Source organism: Ictidomys tridecemlineatus, chromosome 4 (assembly GCF_052094955.1).
Source record: "Ictidomys tridecemlineatus isolate mIctTri1 chromosome 4, mIctTri1.hap1, whole genome shotgun sequence".
NCBI classification, from domain to species: domain Eukaryota; kingdom Metazoa; phylum Chordata; class Mammalia; order Rodentia; family Sciuridae; genus Ictidomys; species Ictidomys tridecemlineatus.
In genome coordinates, this window is record NC_135480.1 from 1346543 (window position 1) to 1374445 (window position 27903).

The window sequence follows — 27903 nt, forward strand, 5'->3', positions numbered from 1 at the left end:
ACAATGATGTTCTACCGACATCAGACCTCAAGGACTGGAATCAATTCTCTATGGACTAAGACGTCTGAAATTGTGAGCCTCCAAATAAGCATTCCCTCCTTAAAGTTGTTTTTGTCAGGTCTTTTGGTCACAACAATGAAGGAGCTGGCCAAAACAAGTACAGAGAAGTGAGGTCATTTCTGTGACCAAACTGACCATGTAGTTCAGAAGCTTTTGGAACTTTTTGGAATTTGTGGGAAGAATTTTGGAAAGTTTAGGGCTGCAAGCTGGAAAAGCTATACATTGTGGTCAGCAGGGCTTAACGGGCAATTCTGGTGGAATTCAGAAGACTGCAGACAGTAAAGACTGGGCTCCCGAGGTTTCAGAAGAGAAGGAGGACTTTACTGGAGTTTGGATTAGAGGTCAGCCATAATACACGCTGGCTAAGAATTTGTCTGCATTTTTCCCACGTCCTAATACTTTCTGTGAGGCCGAATTTAAAGGCAATGGACTTCTTAGTCTGGGAAAAGAAATTTCTAGGCAGCATAGTATTCAGGCAGTGGCATGAATATTGCTGGTGGGTTTTAGCCAAGCTTATTGTGAGAATTGGAGCAGAAATCAAGGCAGAAAGATTTAAAAACCTGCAGTTCAGCCAGAAAGCTGTGAGTAAAATTGGGGCTAAGGAATAGGTGGTTGTTAACATTGGAAACACTAAAGAAATGCTGAAGACTTTGCTCAAAGACAATAGGAAAAACGGCTAGAGGGCATCTCAGAAATTGGCAAGATCACACCCATCTCAGTCTTAAGGGAGTAACAGTAAAAATTCCCCTGAGAAGAGTCGAGTGGGGCACCCTGCCTGCACAGGGAGGCATAGGGAGTTGTTTTACCATGTTCATCTGCCCAAACACCCAGAGGCTGCTGCAGCCTTGCTCCCTGGAGGCTGGGCTACTGCTTGAGGTGGTGGCAGATCTTGGTGTCACCCACGTAGTGCTGGTTCTGCAGGAGTGCTGGATTTAAGGGGTCATGGATGCTTCCACTGAGATTTCAAAGGAAGACCTGGGAGGCCTGGCAAAGTGCAGCAGGGTTGGAGTCCCTGCAGGTAGCCCCTGAGTGGCAATGTGTGGAGCCCTGAGGAGGAAGCCGAAGCTGCAGGGGAGAGTCCTGAGATTAAGAGATGCCAGCAGCATGGAGCATCTGCCGAGGAAAGCTGAGGAATTGAGCAGAGACAAGCCAACTGAGAAGCCATGTGGCCTGCAACCAGCAAGGCCACCGGAGTGGAGCTACACTAGGTTTCTGGAGAGAACATCCTGGTGCCCTGTGCCCCAGATGCGGGATGTGAAACTACAGAACTTGTTGCCCAGCGGGATTTCCGTCTTGCTTTGTTTCTGTCCATCTATGCCCCGATTTCTCCCTTGCGGAATGGAAATTTCTCTGTACCTTTATATACTAAACATGGGCAAGTTGGTTTTGACTTTTATAGGAGCTCATGTTGAGAGTGTGTCTTGAGTCTCAGAGGAAACTCTGGACTTGGATTCTGGGCAGCCTTGGAACTGTTGAGACTCTGGGAACTGTTAGAAATGTTGTGAAAGGAACATGAGCCTTAGGGGTCAGGGTGGAATGTTATTGTTTAGATATGAGGTGCCCATAAAGGCTGTGTGTGAGACACTGTGAGAAGGTTTAGAGGAGAAATAACCGGGTTACGAGAGCCTTACTCCAGTCAGAGAGTCAACCCCCCGATGGATTTAACTGCGTGATAACAGTACTGATGAGGCCACATAGGGTGTGGTTGAGGAGCTGCGTCCTTGGAGGCGCCCTTTGAGGGTTATATTTTGTGCTTGGAGAACGGAGTCTCTCTCTGCTGCCTGGTGTCATGTCCTAAGCTGTTTTTCTCTGCCACACACTTCTGTCCTGATGCTCTGTGTCGTGTCAGGCCTCCGGGAATGGAGTTGGCTGTGTGTGGGAGAAAAACAAGCCCAGAAAAACTCTCTTTTAAGTCCTCCTCACTTCCTGACTGCCATCTTCTTACAAGAACTGTCCATCTCTCTAAAATCTGCACCCCTCTTCACTCCCTCAGTAGTAGTTCATGTGGCACAACATACTCAACCCAGGGGACCTTCCTGCCACAGGAGAATAGAGGGAGGTGGGCCAACTAGAAGACGTACTCCTTCAAATAACTCCACAGGAAATGGTGAGGTCACCTGACCAGTGAGCATGGTCAAGCACCCCCTTTCTTCAACAGCTCTTTGTGCCAAAGACTGTGGCCAGCCCTGGCCAGTGAGCAAGGGTCCCATGCCCTTGCATCAGGGACAAAGGCTGAGCAGGTGCCTGCTCCCCGTGCCTGCTTTAGTTTCATTGCCGTGTGTCCTTCTGCGCTGGAAGTAAGATTCCTGCCCTGCCGACAGGGCTGCTTAGTCCCGAGTGTTTATTTTGCTCCTGGGGTTCCCAGGACCCCCATATTTCCAACATATGGACTGAGACCTCTGAAACTGTGAGCCCCAAAGTAAACTTTTCCTCGTGTGGGTCTTTGGCCACAGTGGTGAAGAGCTGATAAAATCACTGTGAACGTGGCCTGGGCTCTGCCAGTTGTCTCTTTTCAGGGAGAAACTCTCTCTTCAGATGCCCAGCACTTTTTCTTTGGTAAGGTAGGGAGAGCATGAGTCAACAATTCTGTCTTCTCTTTGCATAATGTCTGAAGTTTCTTCGAGGTCCACAGGTTTGATGTGATGACTTTAATTCCGTCCACCAGGTCAAGGCTGGTGTAAGGATGGCCTTAACCTAAGCAACTGCATTTAAAACTCCATTTTAAAATAAACCTGCAATCTTACAGGCAAGCCTAGAGAGCCCTCCAGTATGTCACCAGGCATAGCCTGATTAAATCAGCAGTGACTTTCCATAACCCCGATAAGAGTCAGAGTGAAGTCACTTGACATGAACATGTCATTTGCCTTAACCCTGATAAGAATCAGAAGGATAATATCAGGGGTAGGTCCTGAGTCTAAGATGTAAGATGTTACTAAGAAACCTGGTAACAGTGATAGGGACCCAAAAGGTGTGCGGAAGCCCCCTAATTTAATATAAGTAATGGAGCAAATGAACATTCAGCCAGCCAACACTGATGCCCACATGCTGGAGAGCCTGCTAAGAACCTGGACTGACATCCCACCTCTTCTTATCATCTGCCTGATCCTCTGCATCGTTCTCACCATTCTCAAACCCTACAGCAGCCTCTTGACCCCGGTAAGGATGCGATGTCTCCTCAGCCAGTGGTCACCTCCACACCAGGAGAAGCCTCCATCAGATCCTGACCTTATTGCTGAGGTCTGAGTGAGTGGGCATCTTCTGGACTTAAGACTACGACTTAAATCTAACACTTAGGCTTATTGGGAGTACCCCGGCTCCAAAAACTAACTTCCCCATCCCCTGAGAAGAGCCGTCCAATGATGAGCTCTGCTGGCTCACATGATCCTTACCCACCAATCAGACTAGCCCTGCTGGCTCACATGATCCTTACCCACCAATCAGACTAGCCCTGCTGGCTCACATGATCCTTACCCACCAATCAGAAAGCACCCCATGCCAACTGTCAAACCCTTCAACCTTTAAACTGTCATAACTGTCAAACCACCCCAGCTCTATAAATATGCAGAGCTGTTCCTCAATAAACGGGCATTTTCTCCAACAACAAGCCTTGATCGTTCTATCATCCCCCCCCCGAGGGGGAATGCCTTGATGCTCGAGGGCCCCCTCTCTCAAGGCTTGCTGTCCTTGTCCACTCTTTCGAGTGCTGCTACTCGCACAACACCGGCTCTTCAGTAGGTGAGTTCCCCTATCGGGTGTCCAACTTCAGACGGGCTACGCAGGGGCTCTGACCGTGATCGTCTGGCCAACCTCTGACGCCCAATCTGGAGGAGAGAACGCACCCCACCACAACCTTCACGGTCACGGTGGACTCTCTGGAACCTGGTTCATGAGCAGGAGGTACTGGGGGGTGGAAGAACAGGCACTCCCCTCTCTCCCTCTCTCCCTCTCTCTCAACCACCCTTGTCCCTCTCCTGACCTATGGGGGCCTCTTCTTCCCTCTCTGCAGACTCCCCCTTATTAAATTCTGCACACAAGATTGGCCTTACTATCAATTAGACGATCAAAGTCGATGGCCCCAGGAGGATCCCTAGATCCCGCAATTCTCAGAGATCTGTTTAAGTTCTGCGAGTGCTCGAAAAAGTGGAAGGAGATCCCCTATGTTGAGGCTTTTTCTCTTCTTCGTTCTCACCCAACCTATCTGGCAGATGAAGCCCCTCTCTACCGACCTCCCCCGTCGGCTCTGTCCAGCCCCTCAGGTGCTCCCCCTGACTCGGCCGACACCTTTAGTTCCCCCAAACTAGGTCCTGCCCCTAGTCCCACAAACCATGGCCCCCTTAAGAGAGGTTGCTGGACCTGAGGGCATTATCCAGGTACATGTCCTGTTCTCTATGAATGACTTCATGCAACTCGAGCGAAGGTTGGGCTCATTCCCACAGATCCCACCACTTACATTAGGGAGTTTCAGTGGGTCCTCCAGGCTTGTAGCCTCACTCACCATGATTTATATATATATAAATATATATGTATGTTATTGGCTAATACTCTCCTTCCTGAGGAACCTACCAGAGTCTGGGAACTTGCCAGAGCCCATGTGGATGAAACTCACTGAGTTAATCCCAATCACCCTCTGGGGCCATTTGCTCCCCCAGATCAAACTCCCACCTGGGATTATAATACACAAGCTGGCATACAGAGTAGGGACCAATTCTCCACATGTATTATTGCTGGGCTCAAAAAAGCAGCATGTAAGGCCTTCAATTTCCAAAAATTACAAGAGACCCCATCGGAATTTCTGGATCGGCTTGTGCAGCTTGTCCAAAGGGTGCTCAACAGATGACACAGTTCTCCCACTTAATTTCTTGGCCTTAAATAGATATCAGGCCTCTCCACAAAAGGTCCAAATAGCATGTAAAGAGGTCACATATCTAGGGTTCTCTATCTCTCAAGGAAAAAAGGCCATTATGGTGGACAGAAAACAAGCTTATTGTGACTATACCTACACCAAAGACCAAAGTGACATACTCTCCTTCTTGGGTTTGGCTGGGTACTTCAGGGCCTGAAATTTCTCCCTCCTCACCAGGCTGTTATATAATCTGGCCAAGGGTCCCCAAGATGAACCCCTACTCTCAGGGGTAGGGAAGCCCTTTAAAAAGGCCCTCCTCTGGGCACCTGCCCTGCTTCTCCCCGACCTCTCCCGACCCTTCACCCTCTATGTAAAAACAGGGACAAAGTCTGGGTGTTCTGGTCAGGAACATGGCCCCACATTTGCACCAGTGGCCCACCTATCCAAACAGCTCGACCCCACCGTCAGGGGCTGCCCCCATGCCTCAGAGCCCTAGCAGCAGCCCGTGACCTCCAGAAAGAAGCACACAAGCTTACCTTTGGCTCCCCGCTAACCATCTCGTCTCCTCACCATCTGAAGAATGTCCTCACTTACAAGGGGCTACAGTCACTTCCTCCTTCCAGGGTCCTATCCCTCCTTGTCTCCCCTTGAAAATCCCTCCATCTCTTTTCAGCCCTGCTCTCCATTAAACCTGCCTCCCTCCTCCCATCTTCTCCCTCACAAGATCCCGTCCACAAATGCCTGGAGGTATTAGAGACGATGTCACCCTGCCCTACCACCATTTCTGAGGGACCCCTGCCCTATCTCATCTGGATCTCAGATGGTAGCTCCTTTATAAATGAAGGGGTTAAAGTGAGGGGTATGCTGTCGTTTCCCTCTCGTCCATCATAGAGGCAAAACCTCTCCCACCCAATACCTCCAACCAACAAGCTGAACTCAGAGCTGCCACAGGGCATGCGAGCTAGTTGAGGGAAAAACCCTCTCCCTATATAATACATCTTCCATATCCTGATCTCCCTGCAGCCATTTGGAAGAAAGAGGGCTATTGACCACCAGAGGGACAGCAGTCATTTATTCCACACTTATTTCTGGCCTACTACGAGCCTTCAAGGCTTAGCATGCAGTGGGGATGTCTGAAACAGGTCTGTCATGATGAGGAGTGTTTTCAGTGCTTAGAGTTAACCTAGAATTTGTTTGCTTTGAATTAGTTGTATTTATTGCTTTTTATCAGTCTGAATTATTGTGTTTGTACTGCCCGGCATTAACGATTGTCATTCCTTGATTAAGAACCTGTAGAGTGAAATTGTATTAGGTGATTTGAGTGAATAAAACATTGAAAAGGGCAGAAGCACATGGACATTTGTGGGAGCCACACTGAGTTACCACGCCTTCCTCTCCTGATGACCACGGGGATCTGAAAGGTCACTGTAGTCTGGCACAGTAGTGCCATGACTCGTGACTCGGTCTTTTCCCTGGCTCGGAGAGCAAGGCCAGCCTTCTGAGTGGGCACACCCCTGGGGTGAGCTACACTCACCTCTTCTTTTGTAATCCTACCCTTTCCCTGTTTGGGATAGAATGTTCCATGGAATTCCCTTTGTGTGTCCCCTTCTCTTGCCCTGCCTTTGGGTGTGGCCTTCCTAGATGTCAGTGAATCTGCTGACAGCAGACTTCAGGAAGCTAGACTCAGCCCCCTGAAACCTGACCCCTGGCCTCATTTGAATGGCTTCTCCCCAATAAAAGGGTTCAGCATGTGCGCTCTCTCTCTCTCTCTCTCTCTCTCTCTCTCTCTCTCTCTCTCTCTCTCTTTATCTCTCTCTCTCTCCCCAGACCCTTAAGGTCAGAGGGGCCATCTCAGGACCCAAGTCTCTTGTGTGATTATTTCGTGCAGCCCAGTTCACCTAGAGTGACCCTTAGTGTTTTAGTTGTGAGAAACATGACTGCCATTCTTGATTTCTCCCCTTTGACTGCATAAGTTGCACCTTTGCCTGTCATGACAGCTGGCTTGTGATTTCAGTGACAGTCCTGAGTCTTTGGGTTATCTCTCTTCTTTGAGTATAAATATCCCAGAATTGGGCTGAGAGGCTGGTGTGCTCTTGAGGACATCTGGCTTTGACCTTCATAGTTTTAGCCCTGACTTGAACCACTCCATGCGGCCTTTCTGGTGGGTTTGCTGGTGCTGTCAACCAGTGGTTGCTGGAAGCAGGACCCTCCCCACGCATGAGTTAGCAGGACAGCAGCTGTTGCCCAGGTGCCCCCTTCTACAGGCCCCAGAACCCAGCAGGGCTCCATAAACCAAATCTGTGCCTCTGCAGCTGCCGAGTGCCCCTCAGCCTCGCAGGCCTGCCCCATTCTCTCCTTTTCCCCGGCAAAGGCTCTGGTCCTTATTCTTTACCCAGAATCTGCAAATGTCCTAGAGGAAAAAGCAGTGGGCACTTCAAAGTTCTCTCATAGAAGTTCTCTCTTCTCTCGAAACTTCCTCCCTGTATTTGGTTCCACACCTGCTGGTGGTCTTCAAAGTCCGATCATTGCACACCCTCTGCTCTTTCTAGGTTTTGTAAACTCCTGCTGCTTGAATCCTACCCTGAAAGCTAATGATCTCATCATCATTGGTCTCTTTGTGGACCATCTGATTTACTGTTGGGCACCATAAGTGAGTCCAACATGATGAGGAAGGAGAGAGAACTTTCCAACCTCCATCAAAGTTTCTCTAAGAGATTTCTTGTTCTGACCAGTTCACACGATCTGTGGGGCATGATGGCTTCAGTCAGCCCTGGCCCCAAGGAGGCTGCCATGGGCTGGGGACAAGCAGCTTCCCACTTCAGGGAGCAGGAAACCCTGCTTCCCCAGTGCCACCCACGGGGGACAGACTCCTGGCTTCTCAGTGGCTTCATGTTCAAACCAAGTTGGCTCAGGAACAAAATCTGAGGGGATGCTAGGAGAGCTCTCATTTTCTTGCTCCCATTCCTGTGAGATGACAAAGGACACCTGTGAAGTGACACTCCTGCTTTCCCCCTCTTTAGGCCCTCCTGCATTATGGAGTGCAGTATGTCACAGCAGGTGACTGTCCCTGAAACTTGGAGTCATTTCAGTGGGAAGAGCCACGTGAAGGAAGCACAGGAGTGCAGGGCCATGAGCTCCCTTCTCCTGGTGCACAGCAGAGCAAGCAGCCCCACGGATGCAGACACCTTGGTGGAGCTGGCCGCTCACTTCTGGCCTCACATCCTCTATGACTCACTCTTCCCCAGATCCATCAGTAATAAAGGTGACATTGTGTTGTCTACCCACCTCCTTTTTTCTTGTTTTTGCTTGTGTAATAAAACAGTTGCATCCACATTTGCAAAACTCAAAGTGAACACAGTGAGGGCTGAAGACACCCCCCAGCACCCCAAACCCTCTCCCCAGGCCAAGCCGCTGTGAGCCAGACTCTGTTGGGGACTAAAATCTCTGACAAGGACAGCTTAGAAGAGGAGAAGTGTGTTTTGGCTTGTGGTTTCAGAGGCTCCACCCGAGGTCAGCTGACTCTTTTGCTCTCTGCCGGAGGGAAGGCATGTTGAAGGAAGCTGCTCAGGACATTCTGACCAGGAATCGGAGAGAGAGGAGCCACAGACAAAATGTAAACCCACAGTCATGCACCCAGTGCACACGTGTGGGTAGTTACCCCCAGTCCACCAGTGTCTCCTACATGGATAATTAGGCTGCAGCTCTCAGAATCTGATCATCTCACCTCTGAGCACCCTGAACCTCCTGCCTTGTCCAGCATGAGCTTTGGGGACACCGCATACCCAGACATACAGTGCCCTCATCATTAGTGTCTAGACTGGTACCAAGTGAACGCGAGTGGGGACAGAGCAGTGCCTGGCTGCAGCTCCTCTCCTTACTGCAAGGCTCACCAAGACGAGCTGCCTGCACAGAAGGCCTGGCGAACTGAGGTCTGTGACATCCCTCCAGAGGCCCACACTTCCTCCCTCTTAAAGGCCCTCCAGGGTCCCTGTCTGATCAGTTGCTGGCCACCCAGTGCAGGCTTCTATGCTACAGGAGTCTTATTAAGGGAGTTGGGGCCTAATCCACAAGATGAAGATTAGGGCCTACTTTTTCTTCTAGTAGACACAGGATCCCTGGTTTAATTCCTCGGTCCTTGATCCACTTTAAGTTGAGTTTTGTGCATGGTGAGAAATAGGGGTTTAATTTCATTTTGTTGCATATGGATTTCTGGTTTTCCCAGCACCATTTGTTGAAGAGGCTATCTTTTCTCCAGTGTATGTTTTTGCACCTTTGTCTAATATAAGATGATTGTAATTTTGTGGGTTAGTCTCTGTGTGCTCTATTCTGTACCATTGGTCTATCAGTCTGTTTTGGTGCCAATGCCATGACCATGCTGTTTTTGTTACTATTGCTGTTGAGAGCCACAGCCAAAGGGGCCCCAGCAAACTTCCAGCTGCCAGCAAACTTCCAGCTGCCAACAAACTTCCAGCTGCCGGCTGATGATTGGCTCACCGCAGCCCCAGCAACATCTAGCTGATTGGCTCCTCTGCGGTGATGCTCATTGGGCTGTTTCCCTGCCCTTTCAGACCACGGAGCTGCTCATTGGGGGACTTCTTTGGCTCTGCCCACGTGACCCAGCCAATCGGCCTCAAGAGCAGGAGGATTGTGGGAGGTGGAGAGGCTGGGGTGGGGGTGAGAGGCTTGTGGGAAGCCGGTGGTGGCAGTTGGGCTCTGAGGGTTTTTTCCTGAGGAGCTGTTTTGCTTGGCGTTTGTAGTTCTAAAAATAAAGTTAGTTTCTTTTGACAAGTGGCTCCTGAATTGTGCCCAGACAGACTGCGGCAATTGCTCTGTAGTATAGTTTAAGGTCTGGTATAGCAATGCCACCTATTTCACTCTTCCTGCTAAGGATTGCTTTAGCTATTCTGGGTCTCTTATTATTCCAGATGAATTTCATGATTGCTTTTTCTATTTCTATGAGGAATGTCACTGGGATTTTGATTAGAATTGCATTAAATCTGTATAGTGCTATTGGTTGTATGGTCATTTTGACAATATTAATTCTGCCTATCCAAGAGCAAGATAGATCTTCCCATCTTCTAAGGTCTTATTTGATTTCTTTCTTTAGGGTTCTGTATAGATCTTTCACCTCTTTCATTAACTTGATTCCCAAGTATTTTGGGGGGGTCTATTATAAATGGGATAGTTTTCCTCATTTCCCTTTCAGAGGATTTGCCACTGATGTACAGGAATGTCTTTGATTTATGGGTGTTGATTTTATAACATGCTACATTGCTGAATTTATTTACTAATTCTAGAAGTTTTCTGGTGGAACTTTTTGGGTTCTAGGTATAGAATCACATCATCAGCAAATAGTGCTGATTTAAGATCTTCTTTTCAGTGTGTATCCCTTTAATTTCTTTTGTCTGTCTAATTGCTCTGGGCAGTGTTTCTACATTAAATAGAAGTGGTGAAAGAGGGCATCCCTGTCTTGTTCCAGTTTTTATAGGAAGTGCTTTCACTTTTTCTTCATTTCGAATGATGTTAGAATGATGTTGGGGCTTAGCATAGATAGCTTTTGCAATGATGAGATATGTTTCTGTTATCCATAATTTTTCTAGTGTTTTGAACATGAGGGGTGCTGTATTTTGTCAAATGCTTTTCTGAGTCTATTGAGATGATCATATGATTCTTGTCTTTAAATCAACTGATGTGATTAAATTACATTTATTGATTTCCATATGCTGAACCAACCTTGCATGCCTGGGATGAATCCCAGCTGATCATAGTACATGATCTTTTTGATATGTTTTTGTATTCTATTTGCCAAAATTTTAATGAGAATTTTTGCATCTATATTCATTAGACATATTGGTCTGAAGTTTTCTTTCTTTGATGTGTCTTTGCCTGGATTTGAAATCAGGGTGCTATTGGCCTCATAGAATGAGTTTGGAAGTGCTCTCTCTTTTTCTATTTTCTGACATAAATTGAAGAGTATTGGTATTAATTCGTCTTTAAAGGCCTTGTAGAACTCGGCTGTGTATCCATCTCATCCTGAGATTTTCTTGGTTGGTAGACTTCTGATGGTGTCTTCTGTTTTATCACTTGATATTGGTCTGTTTAAATTGTGTTTATCTTCCTGATTCAATTTGGGCAAATCATATGACTTAAGAAATTTTTGATGCCGTCAATATCTTCTATTTAATTGGAGTACAAGTTTTCAAAATAATTTCTAGTTATCCTCTGTACTTCTGTAGTGTCTGTTGTGATGTTACCTTTTTCATCATGTATGTTAGTAATTTGAGTTTTTCTCTCCTTCTCTTCAATTAGCATAGCTAAGGCTCTGTCAGTCTTACCTATTTTTTTTTCAAAGAACCAATATTTTTGTTTTGTAAATTTTTTCAGTTGTTTCTTTTGTTTTGATTTTATTGATTTCAGCTCTAATTTTAATTTTAATTTAAAATTTAATTTTAATTATTTTCAATAAATAAACACCACTTTTGGTGTTTATTTATTGTTTTCTAGCACTTTGAGATGTAATGTTAGGTCATTTATTTGTTGACGTTTTCTTCTTTTAAGAAATGAACTCAATGCAATGAACTTTCCTCTTAGTACTGCCTTCATAGGGTCCCAGAGATTTTTACATGTTGTATCAGTGTTTTCTTTTACCACTAAGAATTTTTTAATCTCATCCTTGATGTCTTTGGCAATCCATTGTTCATTCAGTTGCATATTGTTTAGTCTCCAGGTATTGGAGTAACTTTTATTTTTTATTTTTTCATTGATTTCTAATTTCATTCCATTATGATCTGATAAAATGAAGAGTGATATGTCTACTTTTTTATATTTCTAAGAGTTGCTTTGTGGCATATTATATGGTCTATTTTAGAGAAGGATCCATATGCTGCTGAGAAGAAAGTATATCCAATTGATGAAGGATGAAATATTCTATGTAGTCAGTTATGTCAAAGTTATTGATTGTATTATTGAGCTCTATAGTTTCTTTATTCAACTTTTGTTTGGAAGATCTATTCAGTGGTGAGAGGGCTGTGTTAAAGTCACCCAAGATCATTGTGTTGTGGTCAATTTGACTCTTGAACTTGACAAGAGTTTGTTTGATGAACACAGCTGTTCCATTGTTTGGAGCATATATATTTAAGATTGTTATGTCTTGTTGGTGTGTGGTTCCCTGGAGCAGCATGAAATGTCCTTCTTTATTCCTTTTGATACCCTTGGCTTGAAGTCTACTTTATTTGATATGAAGGAGGTAACCCCTGCTTTCTTCCGCAGTCCCTGTGAATGGTATGATGTTTCCCAACCTTTCACCTTCAGACTGTGAATGTCTTTTCCTATCAGATGAGTCTCCAGGAGGCAGCATATCATTGCATCTTTTTAAAAATCCAATCTGCTAGCCTATGTCTTTTGAATGGAGAGTTTAGGCCATTAACATTCAGGCTTATTATTGAGACATGGTTTGTATTCCCAGCCATGTTTGCTTGTTTTTGTTATTTAACTTGACTTGTTTTCTTCTTTGTTTAGTTTTTCCTCTAGTGTCCTACTTCTCTCTGCTGCTTTTCATTATTGTTTTTCATTTCCTCTTCATGGAACATTTTGCTAAGGAAGTTCTGCAGTGCTGGTTTTCTAGCTGTAAATTCTTTTATCTTTTGTTTATCATGGAAGGTTTTTATTTCATCATCAAATCTAAAGCTTAATTTTTCTGGATGCAAGATTCTTGGTTGATATCTATTTTCTTTTGGAGTTTGATATATGTTGTTCCAGGATCTTCTAGCTTTCAGGGTCTGTGTTGAAAAATCTGCCATTATCCTAATGAGTTTCCCCCTGTATGTAACCTGATTCCTATCTCTCGTGGCTTTTAATATTCTCTCCTTATTCTGTATGTTGGGCATTTTCATTATAATGTGCCTTGATGTGGGTCTGTTGTGATTTTGTACATTTGGCATCCTGTAGGCTTCTTGAATTTGGTTTTCCAATTCATTCTTCATGTTTGGAAAGTTTTATGATATTATTTCATTGAATAGATTGTTCATTCATTTGGTTTGGAACTCTATGCCTTCCTCTATCCCAATAACTGTTAAATTTGGTCTTTTTATGCTATCCCATATTTTTGGGTTTTCTGCTCATCGTTTCTTACCATTTTCACTATGTGGTCAGTCTACATTCTTTTCAAGATTATAAATTTTGTTTTGTTGTCTGATGTCCTGTCTTCTAAGTGGTCTACTCTGTTGGTGATGTGTTCGATTGAACTTTTAATTTGGTTTACTGTTTCTTTCATTTCAAGGATTTCTGGTTTTTTTTTCTTCCTATATTTTTTTATGTAGCTCTTTGTCGAAATAATCTTTTGCTGCCTGTATTTGCTCTCTTTAATCTTCCTTCAGCTCACAGAACGTTTTAACCATGTACATCCTGAATTCCTTCTGCTGTGGGTGCCATGAATTCTAATAATGTGTGTCTTGGTTTGTTTGGGGCACTTTCTTCCCTTGACTTTTCATGTTGCTTGAGTGTCTTCCCTTCTCACTCTGGGGGCTCAGGGTGTTATTTTTCTACCCTATAGGTTTGTAGTGCTCTTGTACGGTTCCAAGGCCTCTCCTTTGTGGGGAAGGACAATGTTAACAGATCCTAATGTCAACAACACACCACCTAGGAACAATTTGTTGCTATTAAGATGTTTACAGTGTGGTCACAATGTACAGAAATGTTGAATTCGATTATTATCTATAATATAATCAGTAGTTTTGTGCCAAATGCCAATGTCTCGGCTTGGCACAGAATCACGAGCCACCACACAGCTTTGTAGGTTCAAACAACAATTCTTTATTCCTGATCTCACACCGCCTCCACACAGGTTCAGGGGCAATCCCCATCCCCCGCACAATTCACATCCTAAATACTTTCTCTCCATGAGAACTCAGCGGGAACTCAGGCAGCAGGCATGCCCTACTCCCAGCAGGAATGCCCTACTCCCAGCAGGAATAATCTTCAACCTCAAACTTCCCTAAAACTCCTATTGTCACGCCCTAAACTCAAGGACAGGGATACTTCCTGCAGGATACACCCTAATCCTGGATCCACCCTGGTCATTGAGCAGGGTCACCTTTCTCAAACACACAAGCAAGGTCACAGCAAATTTCCAAGGCAAGTCCATTTAACATGGGGTATGCTGGCAAGGATTACGATGCGTCATTCCTACTTGGCAATGGCTCTCAGCAGTTTTGTAAAACGATTTTACAGTTTCTGATGGTGGACAATGAACTTGGGGTGAGGTGTAGGATCACATGCTGAGGAGGTAGGATGTGAGGATATAGAGTTAATAAATTTTAAGAAGTGTGAAAGAGAAATCTTATGGAGAGGGTTAGTAGCAAGAGAATAGAGAAGTAGTTTTGGGTAGACATGTACATGGGAAGACAATATTTTTCTAAAACAAACACACATATGTATTTAGAAAAAATAAAGGATGTTAAAATAGTAAGAAATGTAGGGTAAAAGGAAAATAAAAGAAGGGAAAAGGGACATATACAACCACCTCTATATTATATTGTACAGATGTCCCAGTTCTCAAAATCCTAATTCATGCAAAGTTCTTGGTCTCATGCATGTTGGGGATGTGAGGGCCAGAGGATAGAGGGGGAAAAGAAAAAAGAGGAAAAATATTCTCAAAGGAAGAAACCAGGATTGTTGCTAGTTTTAGAGATCTGTCTCTTTCCTGCTTCTCTTCTCATCCAATAGGTGGGTTGTCTGTTGTTAGCTAGTATCTCTGCCCTCAGGATGGTGGAGGTAACCAGGGTGGGAAGGCTGGTCCTGGTGCAGCGCACCTGGAAACAAGGAGTGGCACCCACCAGTCCCTGCAGGGAGACTGTACCTCAAAGTTTCCTTTTCAGTCCGCTCATATGACTTGAGTGCCTGGTTCTCTCTCCCTCTCTTGCCTGAGGATTGCCCAGTTCCTGGTCTCTCTGTTAGTCTCTAAACTTTCCAAACGTTTTCTCCATTGTCTTCTCTCTTAGCAGTTCCCAAATGAGGGAATTCTCTTCCCGGAACTCCCATGGATAGCGCCCTGGTGGCACTGCACTCTGGTCTCACTGAGAGCTGCTTTGTGTTGGGAAGCTGCTGTGCTGGGTCACCACCCCTGGGGAGAGGGGGAGGTGGAAACCAGGTACCTGGCCAGCTGGATCTAGGAGCTACCCCCACCAGTTATGGCGAGGAAGGTGAGCCAAGATGTTGGCAGTCTGCTTCCTGCACCAGGGTGTTGCGAGGTGTGGAGGAGCCAGGCAATGGCGTTGGGCTGAGAGTGGGTAGCTGCTGAGTGTCCTGCGTGGGAGCTGAGCAATGTCAGGGAGTTCTTCAGGGGTGCTGATAGGTGATTGCGCCAGGGCATGCACAAGCCCTGCATGGTCTAGGACTTTGAGAGTTGAGTGTCAGGAGTCATGTCTTGCTCCAACGCTGAGGCCGGATCCCTGCACAAGGAAGGGTACATCGTGGTGATTTCTGCACAAGAGCAGCTGTATAGGCATTCTCTGTCCCTCTCAGAGATGCAGTATACCCACTCGGTGAGACCTGGGTCACAGCAACACAGAATGCTGCTTCCCTCTGGCCCACCATCTTGGATTCTGTACGTGTTCTTAGGAAACACCTCGGTGGGGGTGCCTGAGTCATAGGGTAAGTTATGACTGGCTTCAGAGGACACCAACAACACCACACACCGACGCTCTGAGATGGAGAAAAAGCAGTGCTGAGAGGGAGCTCAGCAGCAGATGCCTACCTCGGCAAAGAGAAAGCTCCAACCGATCACCGTTGTAAGCATGTATAGATATGCCCTAATGCAACCCACTATTCTGCAGAATCAGCAGGCATCAAGTATAAAATAAGAAGCGATGCAGAAGAGAAAGCTGCACTGAAAGCAAGCAGAAGGAAGGAGGTGATGAGGGGCGTGAAGGGGAAGTGAAGTCGACACAGGAGAGGGAGGGGAGACCCCAGGTTGGCTGTCTGAAGGCAGCTGCAGGGAGGGACCCAGGACTGCAGGTGCTCCAAGCAGAGGCCACACAGGAAGAGCTACCAGCTTTACAGACTGGGAGGGTGGGAGGGAAACCCAGAGGACCTTCCGCTCAGGAGCCAGATGAGCTGGAGGAGGGGAAAGCCTCCCAGAGGGTCTTGTCTTACCCAACTGGAGAAGAAGCAGGAGATGGGAGCTTACCTGGAAGGAGAAGAGTCCAACTGTAACTAAGGATCTCCCACAGGGAAAAGCGCGGGTCTTCATGGCGATCCTCCAGCCCCCCGGAGGAGGACGCAGGACCCCACACCCGCTCTTCAGGAAGGTGCGAGGGCACGCCCACGGGCTGCTACCAGGAGGGGACTGCCCCAGCCATCCACAGTCCTGCGCCCGGGAGGTGAAGGGGGCAGGGCCCGCCCTCGGTCGTGGGCAGCGAGGAGGGCGTTGTCCCTCATGTTCCCACGCCTCCAGACCAGTCCTGCCCATGGTGCCCGGCTGCTAGTTTGGGGAGTCAATCTAGGCCCCGGGGAAAAGGCACACAAGCTGGGGGCGGAGTGACACACTGTGCTCCCCAGGTCCCCATGAGCGAGGCGCACCATGGCATGTCCCGGGCACACCTGAATTTCTCATCTGACCGGGAGAGACTTGATGGATATGAGTTGTGGTCAGCCATTGACGGGTTGAAATGAGTAGGAGAAAAGAGAAAGGACTTCACTGCCTCACACAGACCTGAGCCCACATGGAGCCCCGCAGCGCTCCCCAGGTGCAGTGGCCCGGGGGCTTTGGGACAGGGTGAGAGCGCCCCGTCTTTGCACTGCAGAGCCAAAATGGTGCATCTGAGCCCCTGCCGCTGGAGCCCCCTGGAGAAGTGCAGGCAGAGCTTCCTGAGTGTGGCGCCCAGCTGGGCCTGGGGTGGTAGGTGGACCCAGGCACAGAGGCTGCAGCTTCTCTGAGGTCCTTCTTCGTTCGGGGAACCATTGTTGAGGACACAGCAATTAAGGGTCAGACGGGTGGGAGATCACAGGCCGCTGAGATACGATGGCTCTTGTGGAGGCCAGTGTCCTGGGGTGCTGGATCTTCACAATGGGACAGACAGCCCTGCACACGAGGGGAGCAGTCCTGGGCGTGTGGTTCCCCCTCAGGGTGCCCGTGGCCTTCTGCGGTCTGCTGGCTTCTCTGCCTCCCCTCCAGAGCAGCCCCTCCGAGGCCTAGTCCCCAGCCTGGCAGTTGCCCTTGTCATTGGTCTCTCCTGCCTTGCTGGACCTTGCTGGGACACTCAGGGGTGGCACCCAGGGGGGTGTGGCATGTACTGCCACCCCGGAGCCCACGTCCTCCTTCTCACACACAGTGGGCCTCTGCCTCCTGGTGGCCGTGAGCACCGAGAGCTTTCTGGGCACCCTCTTTCCCACCTGGACATGGCACCACTCAGGCACACTTCTGCCATGGTCAGTTCACTAGGCTGGACTCTGGCCCTCTGTCTGCTGGTGGGGACTGAGGCCTCGGACTGCTGGGAGCATCCTTCTGGAAGCCGTGACTCACTTGCTCTGGGAGGTGCGTGTCCAGCCTGACCTTGGCTGTCCTTGGCATATGCCACTCCTGGCATTGTCCTGTTCCAGGATGTGCCGTGACATCTGTGTCTTGGCTGTCACCTTGCTTCTTTGAGGCCTGCCCCTCACTCTCATTATGTACCTGCCATTAGAGTATCTGAGCCTGGCCTCTGACTGCTGTGGCTCCTCTCCAGTGTGGTCAGCACGGCTCACCTAGCCGTCCTCTTGGTGGGAAGCCTGCTGGGGAGGAGGCACAGGGAGCCCCTCAAGGCTGTGCTGAGAGCGTCTTGAGACTGAGGTGGGGGTGGGGGTACGGGGACCCAGACGTGCCATGCCAGGGAGGTTCCAGCCTCTGAGCTGGGATGGAAAGTCTCTCTTCTGTGGCTTGGCCCCTTGGCAGAACACAGGGCCACCTGCAGTCCAGGGCTGCGAGGACTGGGGAGGTGTGTCTAGAGAACATGCAGGGCCTCCAAGTGCTGGGGATCATCTGACCACTTGCCACCATGTGGGCTTCCCGAGACACCAAGTCGCCCTCTGAAGATGACAACAATTGCTTGGTCTGAGACCTGCTCTGCCAGGTCCCCGGAGGCCTGGTCAGAAGGGTTTGGCATTCCCATGGGGACAGTCCTCATTCTTATTGTGACAGTCAGCTTTTTCATTGCAATGACCAAAAGACGGGACAAGACCAAATTTAGATGAGGTGAGTTGACTTTGGTTCATGGCTTCTGAGGTCTCAGCTATCCGAGCGCTGACACCACTACTCGGGGCCAAGGTGGGGCAGAACATCATGTAGAAGGCCTCAGGGAGGACAGCAGCCCAGGTCACAACCACCAGGACCAGGAGAGATTGTTGAAGGTCCTTCCCGGGACCTCTCATGCGGCCAGGACTCCAGGGCAGAGTGGCTGAGCCCAAGCACGCCTGAAACCAGACACCAGGTGCTGGGAACATGTCACGGCCTCTGAGAACTAGGAGGAGGACCAAGGGACACTGGGCGCGGCACAGAAGGGACAGTCAGGGAGGACTCAAACCCACAACTCAGAGCCTCTTGCGGGCCTCCTGGTGTGCTCTGTGTGACACGGGGGAGGAGCCCCAGGCCTGGAGGTGGATGGAAGCCTGGGGGTGAGAAGAGCAGTCAGGCAGGCTGGCCCAGTCTGCCGCTGCCCAGTCTGCCCTGGGCTGTTTACAATGGGCTTGCTTGTCCACCAGTACATGGAAGACCAGCAAAGAAAGGATCACACGGCCTGTTTTGCACTGATAAAAGATGATTTATTAAAACAAAATGTTGTATTCCAACATACAAATGCAGGAGAGGGGGAGTCTTGTAATGGTGGGGGGATGATGTGATGGGGTGGGGACAGGGGATATGGCTTCATAATTAAGTGTCCCTGGTCTCAATCCGTGCTTAAGAAAAAAAAAAAAAGTTGTATCATAGGTTCAATCCAAAAGCCTGTATTTCCCCAGTCTTCAAGAACTTTTGCTGTGCTGGGGAGGAGCCCAGGGTGGAACATGCTAGGCAAGCCCTCTTCCTCCCAGGGCAGTCCCTGGCCCTTAGATTTGGGAAGTGCTTTCTACACAGTTGCTGCTCAGGGAGTGGCGCCTGCTGGTTGGTCAGACCCTCTCCCTGCACTTGCTCCTACTGTGTTGGGTTGCCTCCCCCCATTCCATCTGTTCACAGGAGATTGCTCTCTCCTTCTAACCATTACCAGTTGTTCCATGCTCTTTCCTAACTGCACTGGACCACGGCGGCAAAGCAGGTAGCAATGGCCCTGCTGAGATTGCAGTAAGTGGCCCAGACCCACCCCATCAGAGGAGGCTCCCTCTGTGCAGGCCCAGATGGTTTTGCTCCCCCAATGGACTGAGTGTTAAAGCACTGTGGAGTCAGGAGTCCAGTAGGGGGTGTGTGTTTGTTTGTTTGTTTATTGATTGCTTTAACATTTATTTTTAGGCGTAGATGGACACAACACAATGCCTTTATTTTTAGGTGGTGCTGAGGATGGAACCCAGGTCCCGCCCTACCGCTGAGCCACCATCCCAGCCCCTGTATTGATTCATGAATTCTTTAGCAGTAAGTTTCCTTAGAGTGGTTGCAGCTGCAGTGCACCCCTTGGCAGGTGGCTGCTGTGCAGGCAGGTTCCAGGGCTGGTAGCAGGGGCCGTGTGTGAGGGCTGGTGATGTGCCGATCGTGGGATGTGCACAGGCAGTGGACTCAGAAAGTGACCCAGGTTGACTCAGAAACTTGGCTCATCCAAGATCTGCTAGTGAAAAGCAGTGATGGGCTCTGGGACTGTGTTGGCTGAGGGAGCACTGGAGGGACATGATTTGCACCTGAAGTGAGTGAGCTTGGAGATTCCAGTGTAGCAGGAGCCAGCACAAAGAGCTCCTGCTGCTACAGAATCTGGAAACCACATCACTGGAACTGCATCTTCTGAAAGGAGGGGCTCAGAATGGTGAGGAATGGCTTTGGTGTGAGGTGCTCGTCACATTCAACCCCTTGCCACCTGCAGCCAGAACCTCAGATCTTGCACTGACAGCAAATAGGGGCAGAGCAGCAGGGCTTGCAGCAGCTGTCCTGGCAGCAGCAGGGCTTGCAGCAGCTGGACTGGCAGCAGCAGGGCTTGCAGCAGCTGGACTGGCAACAGCAGGGCTTGCAGCAGCTAGACTTGCAGCAGCTGTCCTGGCAGCAGCAGGGCTTGCAGCAGCTGGACTTGCAGCAGCTGTCCTGGCAGCAGCAGGGCTTGCAGCAGCTGGACTTGCAGCAGCTGTCCTGGCAGCAGCAGGGCTTGCAGCAGCTGTCCTGGCAGCAGCAGGGCTTGCAGCAGCTGGACTTGCAGCAGCTGTCCTGGCAGCAGCAGGGCTTGCAGCAGCTGGACTTGCAGCAGCTGTCCTGGCAGCAGCAGGGCTTGCGGCAGCTGGACTTGCAGCAGCTGTCCTGGCAGCAGCAGGGCTTGCAGCAGCTGGACTGGCAACAGCAGGGCTTGCAGCAGCTAGACTTGCAGCAGCTGTCCTGGCAGCAGCAGGGCTTGCAGCAGCTGGACTTACAGCAGCTGTCCTGGCAGCAGCAGGGCTTGCAGCAGCTGGACTTGCAGCAGCTGTCCTGGCAGCAGCAGGGCTTGCAGCAGCTGGACTTGCAGCAGCTGTCCTGGCAGCAGCAGGGCTTGCAGCAGCTGGACTTGCAGCAGCTGTCCTGGCAGCAGCAGGGCTTGCAGCAGCTGGACTTGCAGCCCCCACAGGAGCCACAGCTGGAGCAGGAACAGGCTGGCACACAGCAGCACACAGGCTTGCAGCAGCACACGGGCTTGCAGCAGCTGGAGCCACAGCCCCCACAGCTGGAGCCACATCCCCCGGAGCAGCCACAGCAGGTCATGGTTCTGGAGGTGGAGGGTGGAGGAGGTGAGAGCAGCAGGTGGAGAGGGAGGAGTGAGGTGTGGGGTCTCCTGAGCCAGGGCTTTATGTACCTGCCGGGGGTCAGGCACCTGGTCACTTCCTCCTGTGTGCAAGGTGTTTCCTCAGGGCGCGTTCTCTCCTGCTGTATTCTTTTCCTGCTTTCCCATTGACTGCATGTACTAGCCATGTCCGTAGGTTTCTAAATTTGGCCTTTTCCTTGTCCATGCCATTTCAGGCTGACTGACTGGGCTTCCTGGGTGCTGGCCACCTGCCTCCCGTGCTGCCTGCCGTGGCCCGTGGGTGGTGGCAGCATGCCCAGTGTCCCGCACATGTGTCTGGACTTCCACTCTTTTCTATTTGGGGTTCACGTGCTACATTAGGATGATCCTGCCCTTACCGAGGATAAGATGCCCTAGTCCATGTGACCTGGGAATGCTCTTATTGGGAGAATCCCTGCAGATATGATTGGGGACCTTATCTCGTGTAGTACAGATGGACCCTCAGTGTGTCCTTATGGGGAGACAGAGGGAGATTGGCTGCAAAGAGAAGAGAGAGATGAATGGGAGATGCCAAGATCAGAGAGACTTGATCCCTCACCAAGGGGTTGCTGATTCCCCGTCCCCTCCAGCAGCCGCACACGCACAAGTGGTCCTCCCCGGGGCCTGCAAGGGGAGCATGCTGAGCTCATTCTGCTCCTGAGACCCAGGTGGGACTTGTGGCACAGAGTGGCCTGTGTGGGTTCTGTGATGGGAAGCTGCAGCCACAGGAGATGGTGCTGGCTTTGGTGTTTGGAGCTTGGCTGTGAGGAGGATCTAGAAATGTGGGCATGGTTTGGAGATTGGGTGCTGGGTAGGGGCCGCAGGGATTTTGAGGTGCAAGCTAGAGAAATCCTGGGTTGTATGGAACAAGCTTTGGGCAGACGTCTGGAGGTTCGAGGTGCCGTAGGGGAGGACTCAGCAGGAAACGGGGAGCAGCTCCTGGAGACGACAGGCAAGGCTGTCCTGGTCACCTGCTTGCAACACACTCAGCTTAGTCAGGTTGCAGGGCGTGCAGGAGGCAGAACTGTGAGGGGTTGGGCACCTGACCGAGGACACCTCGGACCCAGGGCACACCCTGGAGTTCCCCTGGTTCTTGGGATGTGAGAGCAGCGGGATGCTCCGGGAAAGGACTGCCCAGCCCAGGAGCCAGCACCTGATGATCTGGGAGGGTCTCAGCCCGTCTAGACTGCAGAGACTTAGATGGGGATTGGAACAGCTGGGAAAGCTTGGGACAGACCTGGGGTGTCTGGCCAACCATGTTGCTGAGGAGATGAGTCCAGCATCTCCCAAACCCACACAACCACGTCCCAGAAGCAGGTGGGGCATGATATGGCCCAGGAGCAATCTGGGGGTTCTTGTCTGGGGTGAGGTCCCTCCATACCATGGAAGACTCGCGTGGCTTTTGAGAGTTCTATCAGCAAAATCTCTGCCAACTTGGGACAAAAGGGATGGAGACAGGCAGAAGGAAGAAATGCTGTTGGACTTCCAAAATTCTACAGTGGACAGGGCGATCGAGTGATCTGGGGGCAGCAGTTGGCACCGTCAAGAAAAGAGAGGGGCTGTGTGGGCAGAGAGGCAGGCCCAGAGTGCGGCAGGCTGTGGAGGCAGCGCCTGGGATGCGGGCCACAGGCGCACCTGCAGCTCAATCCCAGAGGGAGCTCTGCTGGGTTCCGTGGTTTCTTGGTCTGGGAAAGCCCTTGTGTTCCTGCTGGAAGAGCGGTTTCTGTCGGCCTTGTCTCATGCCTGACCCGCCTGTGATTTGTAGTTTGCGTGGTCGTTCCCCAAGTCCGAGGTACAGAGGACTTCTGTGAGGGGTCATGTCCTGAGACGCACCACACCTCATTTAGATGAAATTGGGTCTTTCTAATGGAGTCTGTTTCTGTGAGTTTGGGGCCTTGGGTTAATGCTGTAGTGGGGGAAGACTTCAGGGGAACTTTGGTGGAGTGTGCGTATTCTGCTTGTGGGACAGATGTGTGGGCATTTGGAGGCCACCAGATGGTCTATAGTGGGAGGATTAATGGCACCCACAGATGTTAGACCCCAGGGCCAAAACCAGTGCCCGGGACCTTCTAGGAAAGCACATCTTTCTGCCAGAGAAATGTACAGCACAGGGAGCTCAGAACTTGATCTCTGTTTACCCTTCGTCCAACAGGATTTCAAAGTCGTGTTTTAAGTTTTTTAGTCATATGTATTTATCATTAAAACCTACAAGACATTATTTTGTGATTTAGCCAATACTCATTTAAATTTACCCAATTTGTCACTGCATTGACTTTCTATTCACTCTGGTGATTTGGCTCTTCTCACTGTGTCCTTAGAGATGTACGTATTTGTTTTGCTGGGAATGGAACCTAGGGCCTCACACACTCTAGGTGAATGAGTGTGAGCCACATTCCTAGGCCTGTCTGCCTCCTCCCTCCCTCCCTTCCTCCCTATCTACCAATCACCTGTCATCTCTTAATCTATCACTGGTGCATTCTCTCTCAACCATCGCCCTCCCTACCTGTCTTCCCTTCATCAGCTCTAAGGTAGGATGGGCACACAGGAGACTGACTCCCTGTGGGAAGTGCAGGGTTTGGGGCTCTGCACAGGTGTCTGTACCTGTGGAACCGCCTCCTGGGCAGGATGTGGACCGCCCACAGCAGGCTGCTGGTCACCTGGGCTTCTGCTCAGCTCCTTGCCCCTCTAAGTGGCTCTGCTGGCGGCCTCTGTCAAGGTGGGTTCCTGGGCCCTCGTGGTATTTCAGGTGGTTGTGTGCACAGGGTGCAGGCATGCTCCCGAGCTGGGCCTTCCCCTCGGCACCGCAGGGCGTACTCTGCCTCCTGCCCAGGGCTCCCTGCTGGATACTCCAGGCTGCCTTTCTCCACTCACCCAGGTCCAGGCTGTTTTCACAGGAAGGAAACCGCTGTGAACCTCCACTTGGAGGACATCTGGGAGCCCTGTTTATCCCGCAGGTGGCCAGGGTCTGTTGGCAGAGCCCCAGGTGGCAGGCCATGCCCGCACCCTTCCCTGCAGACCTTCCCAAGGCCCAGGTGCTGCTCCGTGTGGGTTTCTCAGGAGGGCCGCCGGGGGGCGCTGTGCCGTGGTCGCTCTGAGCTGAGCTCTGTGTAACCAGACTCTGCTCCCCGCAGCCCCTGCTGACCCCTCTGACCTCAAGATGACCTTCCATCTCAAGAGGGGGGTGTATGCACTGCAGTTGGTACTTAGGACAGCAGACCTTACAACAGATCAGAAACTGGAAGAGGTGGACTGATGCCATCAGCAGGCTCTGACCTAGAAAATGACATGCCTCTATTCATTGGCCTGAACCCTGGGCCCTGAGTGGGGTTTTCTGCTGGACTGTGCACACAGACTCTTGGGTTCCTTCTTGATGGGATGACAATTCTATATGTCCGTTTTCATGGCGGAAACAGACGGCTGGTTGAGTTCTGGCCCTACTGGGCTGCTTCACGTGCCCCCTCTCCCGGCGGGCGCAGTTCTGAACGTTTCTTTTAGCTCAGGTATGGCCACCTCAAATTCTAGGCTTTTGGGTCACATCTGGGAAACTTTCCAGTGTTCACTTAAAGGCTGAGACACCCGTTTCTTTCTGTCCAGCGTCTCTCCTCACGTGCCCTGCGCTGGCCACCCGTGAGTCTCCTGTCCAGGCCGACCCTGTGGGACACGCCTCTGCCTGTGAGGTGTTTGACCTCAGCTCACCAATGCGCACCTACACATCCCCATGGTGTCGAGGAGGCGCCATTACACATGGACAGGATTAGCGGACAGCTCAGGGGCGGGGGGCCCTGTTTCAGGTTTCTCCCTCCTTAGGAGTTTTACTACTGGGACTGTCCCAACTGGTGCCGCAGGTGCCATGTCAGAATGATGGCCTGGAATTTCCTCTCATTTTCTCCTGCTCAGTCCTCCTCTATTCTTCTTGTGAGATGTGCCTTTTAATTCTTTATTTCATGCTGCAGTGACTCGTACTGACATATGACAATGACACATTTGTGATGTATAACAGGATGTTCTCATAGATGTATGCACTGTGGAGTGGCCAAGCTGAGCTCCTTAGGGGTGTGTGTGTGTGTGTGTGTGTGTGTGTGTGTGTGTGTGTAGCTGGGATGGACCAGGACTTGGTGTGCAGGGTGCTTGGTGTTCCTGCTTCTGAGTAGGTCCCTAGGACTTGAGCCATTGAATGGATGGTTCTTCACTTTGAGTTCCCTGGTGAGAACCCTGGGAAGTGACTCAGTCATTTTCAAGCATAGGACACATTGTTACCAACCATCTTCACTCTGAGTGGTAAATGGAGCACTTGGCCAGTTTCCTCCTCATGGAAATCTTGTATCTTTGGACTGATATCTCCCTAAACTCCCCCACCCCATCCCTGGTACCCAACATCCCACTTGAGCTGTTGTGAATTTGACTTTTTTTGATCCTAACTCTAGGAGATAAAAGAAGAGCTGAGTGGCATGGCGCAAGTCTGTGATCCCAGTGTCTCAGGAGGCTGAGGCCTGAGGATCACAAGTTCAGGACCAGCCTGGGCAAGTTTGGTAGCTGCTACCTCAAAATAAAAATGAAAAACAAAGAAAAGCTGATGGGGTATGAGGTGATGGTGGGGGAAGGGTGAATGTGGTTTCGTACCCACAAGGTCCTCCTGGAATCTACCAATGATGTGACCAGTGGTTCTGTGATGAACGTAGAGGGTTTAGCAGGAACTGTTAAAGCAGAAATTGGACGTGGTGAGTCAAAAGCCTGGGGGGATCGGGTTAAGTGTTCTTTTAATTCATGAAATAAAGGCAACTGTGCTGCTCCACAGGGCGACTGGAGGCTCGGGAGGGCCGATGCCCCCTGGTGGACCTCAAACCCATGGGCATGAGCTCTCTGAGATCCCTCTTTCAGGAAGACAGCTTGGGGAATTGAGTCTTGCAAGACCCTATCATTTATTCCTGGTACCTAAGGGCCCAAGGCAAAAGCCCCCAAAACCATTTGACCTCCTTCACTTGGAGCCAGGTGCACCTCATGTCTCTAGCGTGCCATTGACCTTCTGGGACACATATCTGGATGCAATGAAAGCTGGTCTTTTTAGATGTCTAGTCAAACAACACTTGCTATAGCCCGAGCAGGTGTCAGGTGGTATAGTGCAGTCCAGTACTTGAGACCTGACCCACCAATTATAGTGGAACTGCCCTTTGGTTAAATTGGCTAGCCCTTTCTCCCTGGTATTTCTCAGACCAGATCAATCTCAGTTCCCCAGGAAGGAGAGGGGTCTCTCTTCCCCAGGGTCATCTGAATGCTGTATTCATATAGATTCCATTGGAATTTCTTGAGGGATTCTTAATGGGTTCAAAGCCAGGAATCAGGTAGCAGCAGATCTTTAGTCAATTCTCTTAGTGTCTATGATAAATAAAAGTTTACCTGGATTAACTACATTTATACAATCAACAAAGGATCATTAAATATACCAGAGATACTCTCAAGGGCATTGCAGAAAAATTAGATGCTACTGGTATCACACAGAAAGAACTAATCCCATCTATTCTTCTTCTTCTAATTGTTCCATCGGGAGTAGTGACTACAATTAGTCAGTTGTACCATCCCATGAATGGGAGGTTTTATTCAATGACTGATATATCAGAGACAGATCTCACCAAAAAACCCAGTCTCATATCAAAACAATCTTCTTGGCTGGGCCAGGTGACACTGTCCTGCTATCCCAGTGGCTTGGGAGGCTGAGGCAGGAGGATCACAAGTTCAAAGCCAGCCTCAGCAACTTAGCAAGGCTCTAAGCAAATTAGGAAGACCCTGTCTCTAAATAAAACAAAATAAAGGGCTGGGGATGTGGGATAGTGGTTGAGAACCCATGGGTTCAATCCCTGGCACCAAAAACAAATGAATAAATAATCCACCTGAGGTAGATACAGAAGAACATGAAGGTCAGAAGAGGTTATCTAAATTTGAAGAAAAGAATTTATATGGATCATAAAAAGGGGGAAATTGGAAGACAGGTTTTCCTTTCTATCAAAGTTTAACTGTCTTGCAACACAAGCATGTTCACTATAACTTAAGTGCCATGTGGTCAGGATGGAGCCAACTTAAGTTTGAAAACCATGAGGTCAGCTTGGAGCCATCTTAAGTTAGGGAACAATGTGGTCGGAATGGGGCCATTTGTAAATTCCCTAACAGGTATCCAGTCACAACAGTAGCCTTTTCCAGTGTCCTTCTCCCCTTTAAAATCAGCTAACCCCGTAGGTTGTGCCCCGGACCTCTTCCTATCAGGAGCGAGGAGCAGATAACCTTGTTAGAGGTAAAGATTGGCAGACTTCCCTCCCCCAGGTGTGTGCTGGGCCTCCCCCTTCTGCAGGAGAATTGTGCCTTGCCCACCCACCTCTGAGCAGCTGACTCACTTCTTGTGGCACCTCAGTGTATATAAGATGTGTGATAGACAGACAGACAGAGGGATAGATAGATGGATGGATAGATAGAGGGTGTTTCTGGGGCTTTCTTTTGGGGATGTGCACTAGCCCATGAGCTGAGGGATACCACAGCTAAGGCTCCATTCGGGTCCTGACTTGTACAGGCCCTGATTCTGGGTGGCAAAGTGCAGAGTATGGCCCAGGGATCGGCACCTGTTTAAAGCCGGTGTCCAACCACCCTTGGAATCCCAGGATTCCCGCAGGACCCCCTTTTCCCTGCAGGAAATGGCTGCAGGTGTTCTGGGGGCTGGCTTCCCAGGTGGCTGTAGTGCCAGCCCCTCCCTGAGGGCATCTTCCTTCCTTGACAATTAATATGCTCTGAGGCCCCCCGGGATTCAGTCCTGTGGGACCCCAGGCCTGGACTTTCCTTGACCTGTCCAGCTGACTGTGCATGGAGTACCCTCCAAATCTGCCCAGGGCATACTCCTGGGGGCCCAAGTCCTCCTGAGAAGGGGTGGCCAGGAGTTTGCAGCAGAGCTCACACACAGGCTGCATCTTAGAGGTGGTGGCCAGAAAAGGGGCATTCTGCCCAGGTGGCCCCAGCGGGGTCAGGTGTGGAGCTCCTATGGGGCATCAGGCCTTTCTCAGAGCTGGGTCC

The 27903-nt window shown here is 49.9% G+C and overlaps 1 protein-coding gene across 1 annotated transcript; it reads right to left on the minus strand.

Annotated features, from left to right (window-relative positions):
- Positions 1-924: 924 nt before the first annotated feature.
- LOC144376922 (uncharacterized) lies at positions 925-27800 on the minus strand. Its single transcript, XM_078045198.1, has 3 exons — positions 27706-27800; positions 20096-20670; positions 925-986 (listed from the first exon to the last, which is right to left on the minus strand). Exons 1-3 carry the CDS (start codon positions 27798-27800, stop codon positions 925-927), a joined length of 732 nt encoding a protein of 243 aa, XP_077901324.1.
- Positions 27801-27903: the final 103 nt, after the last annotated feature.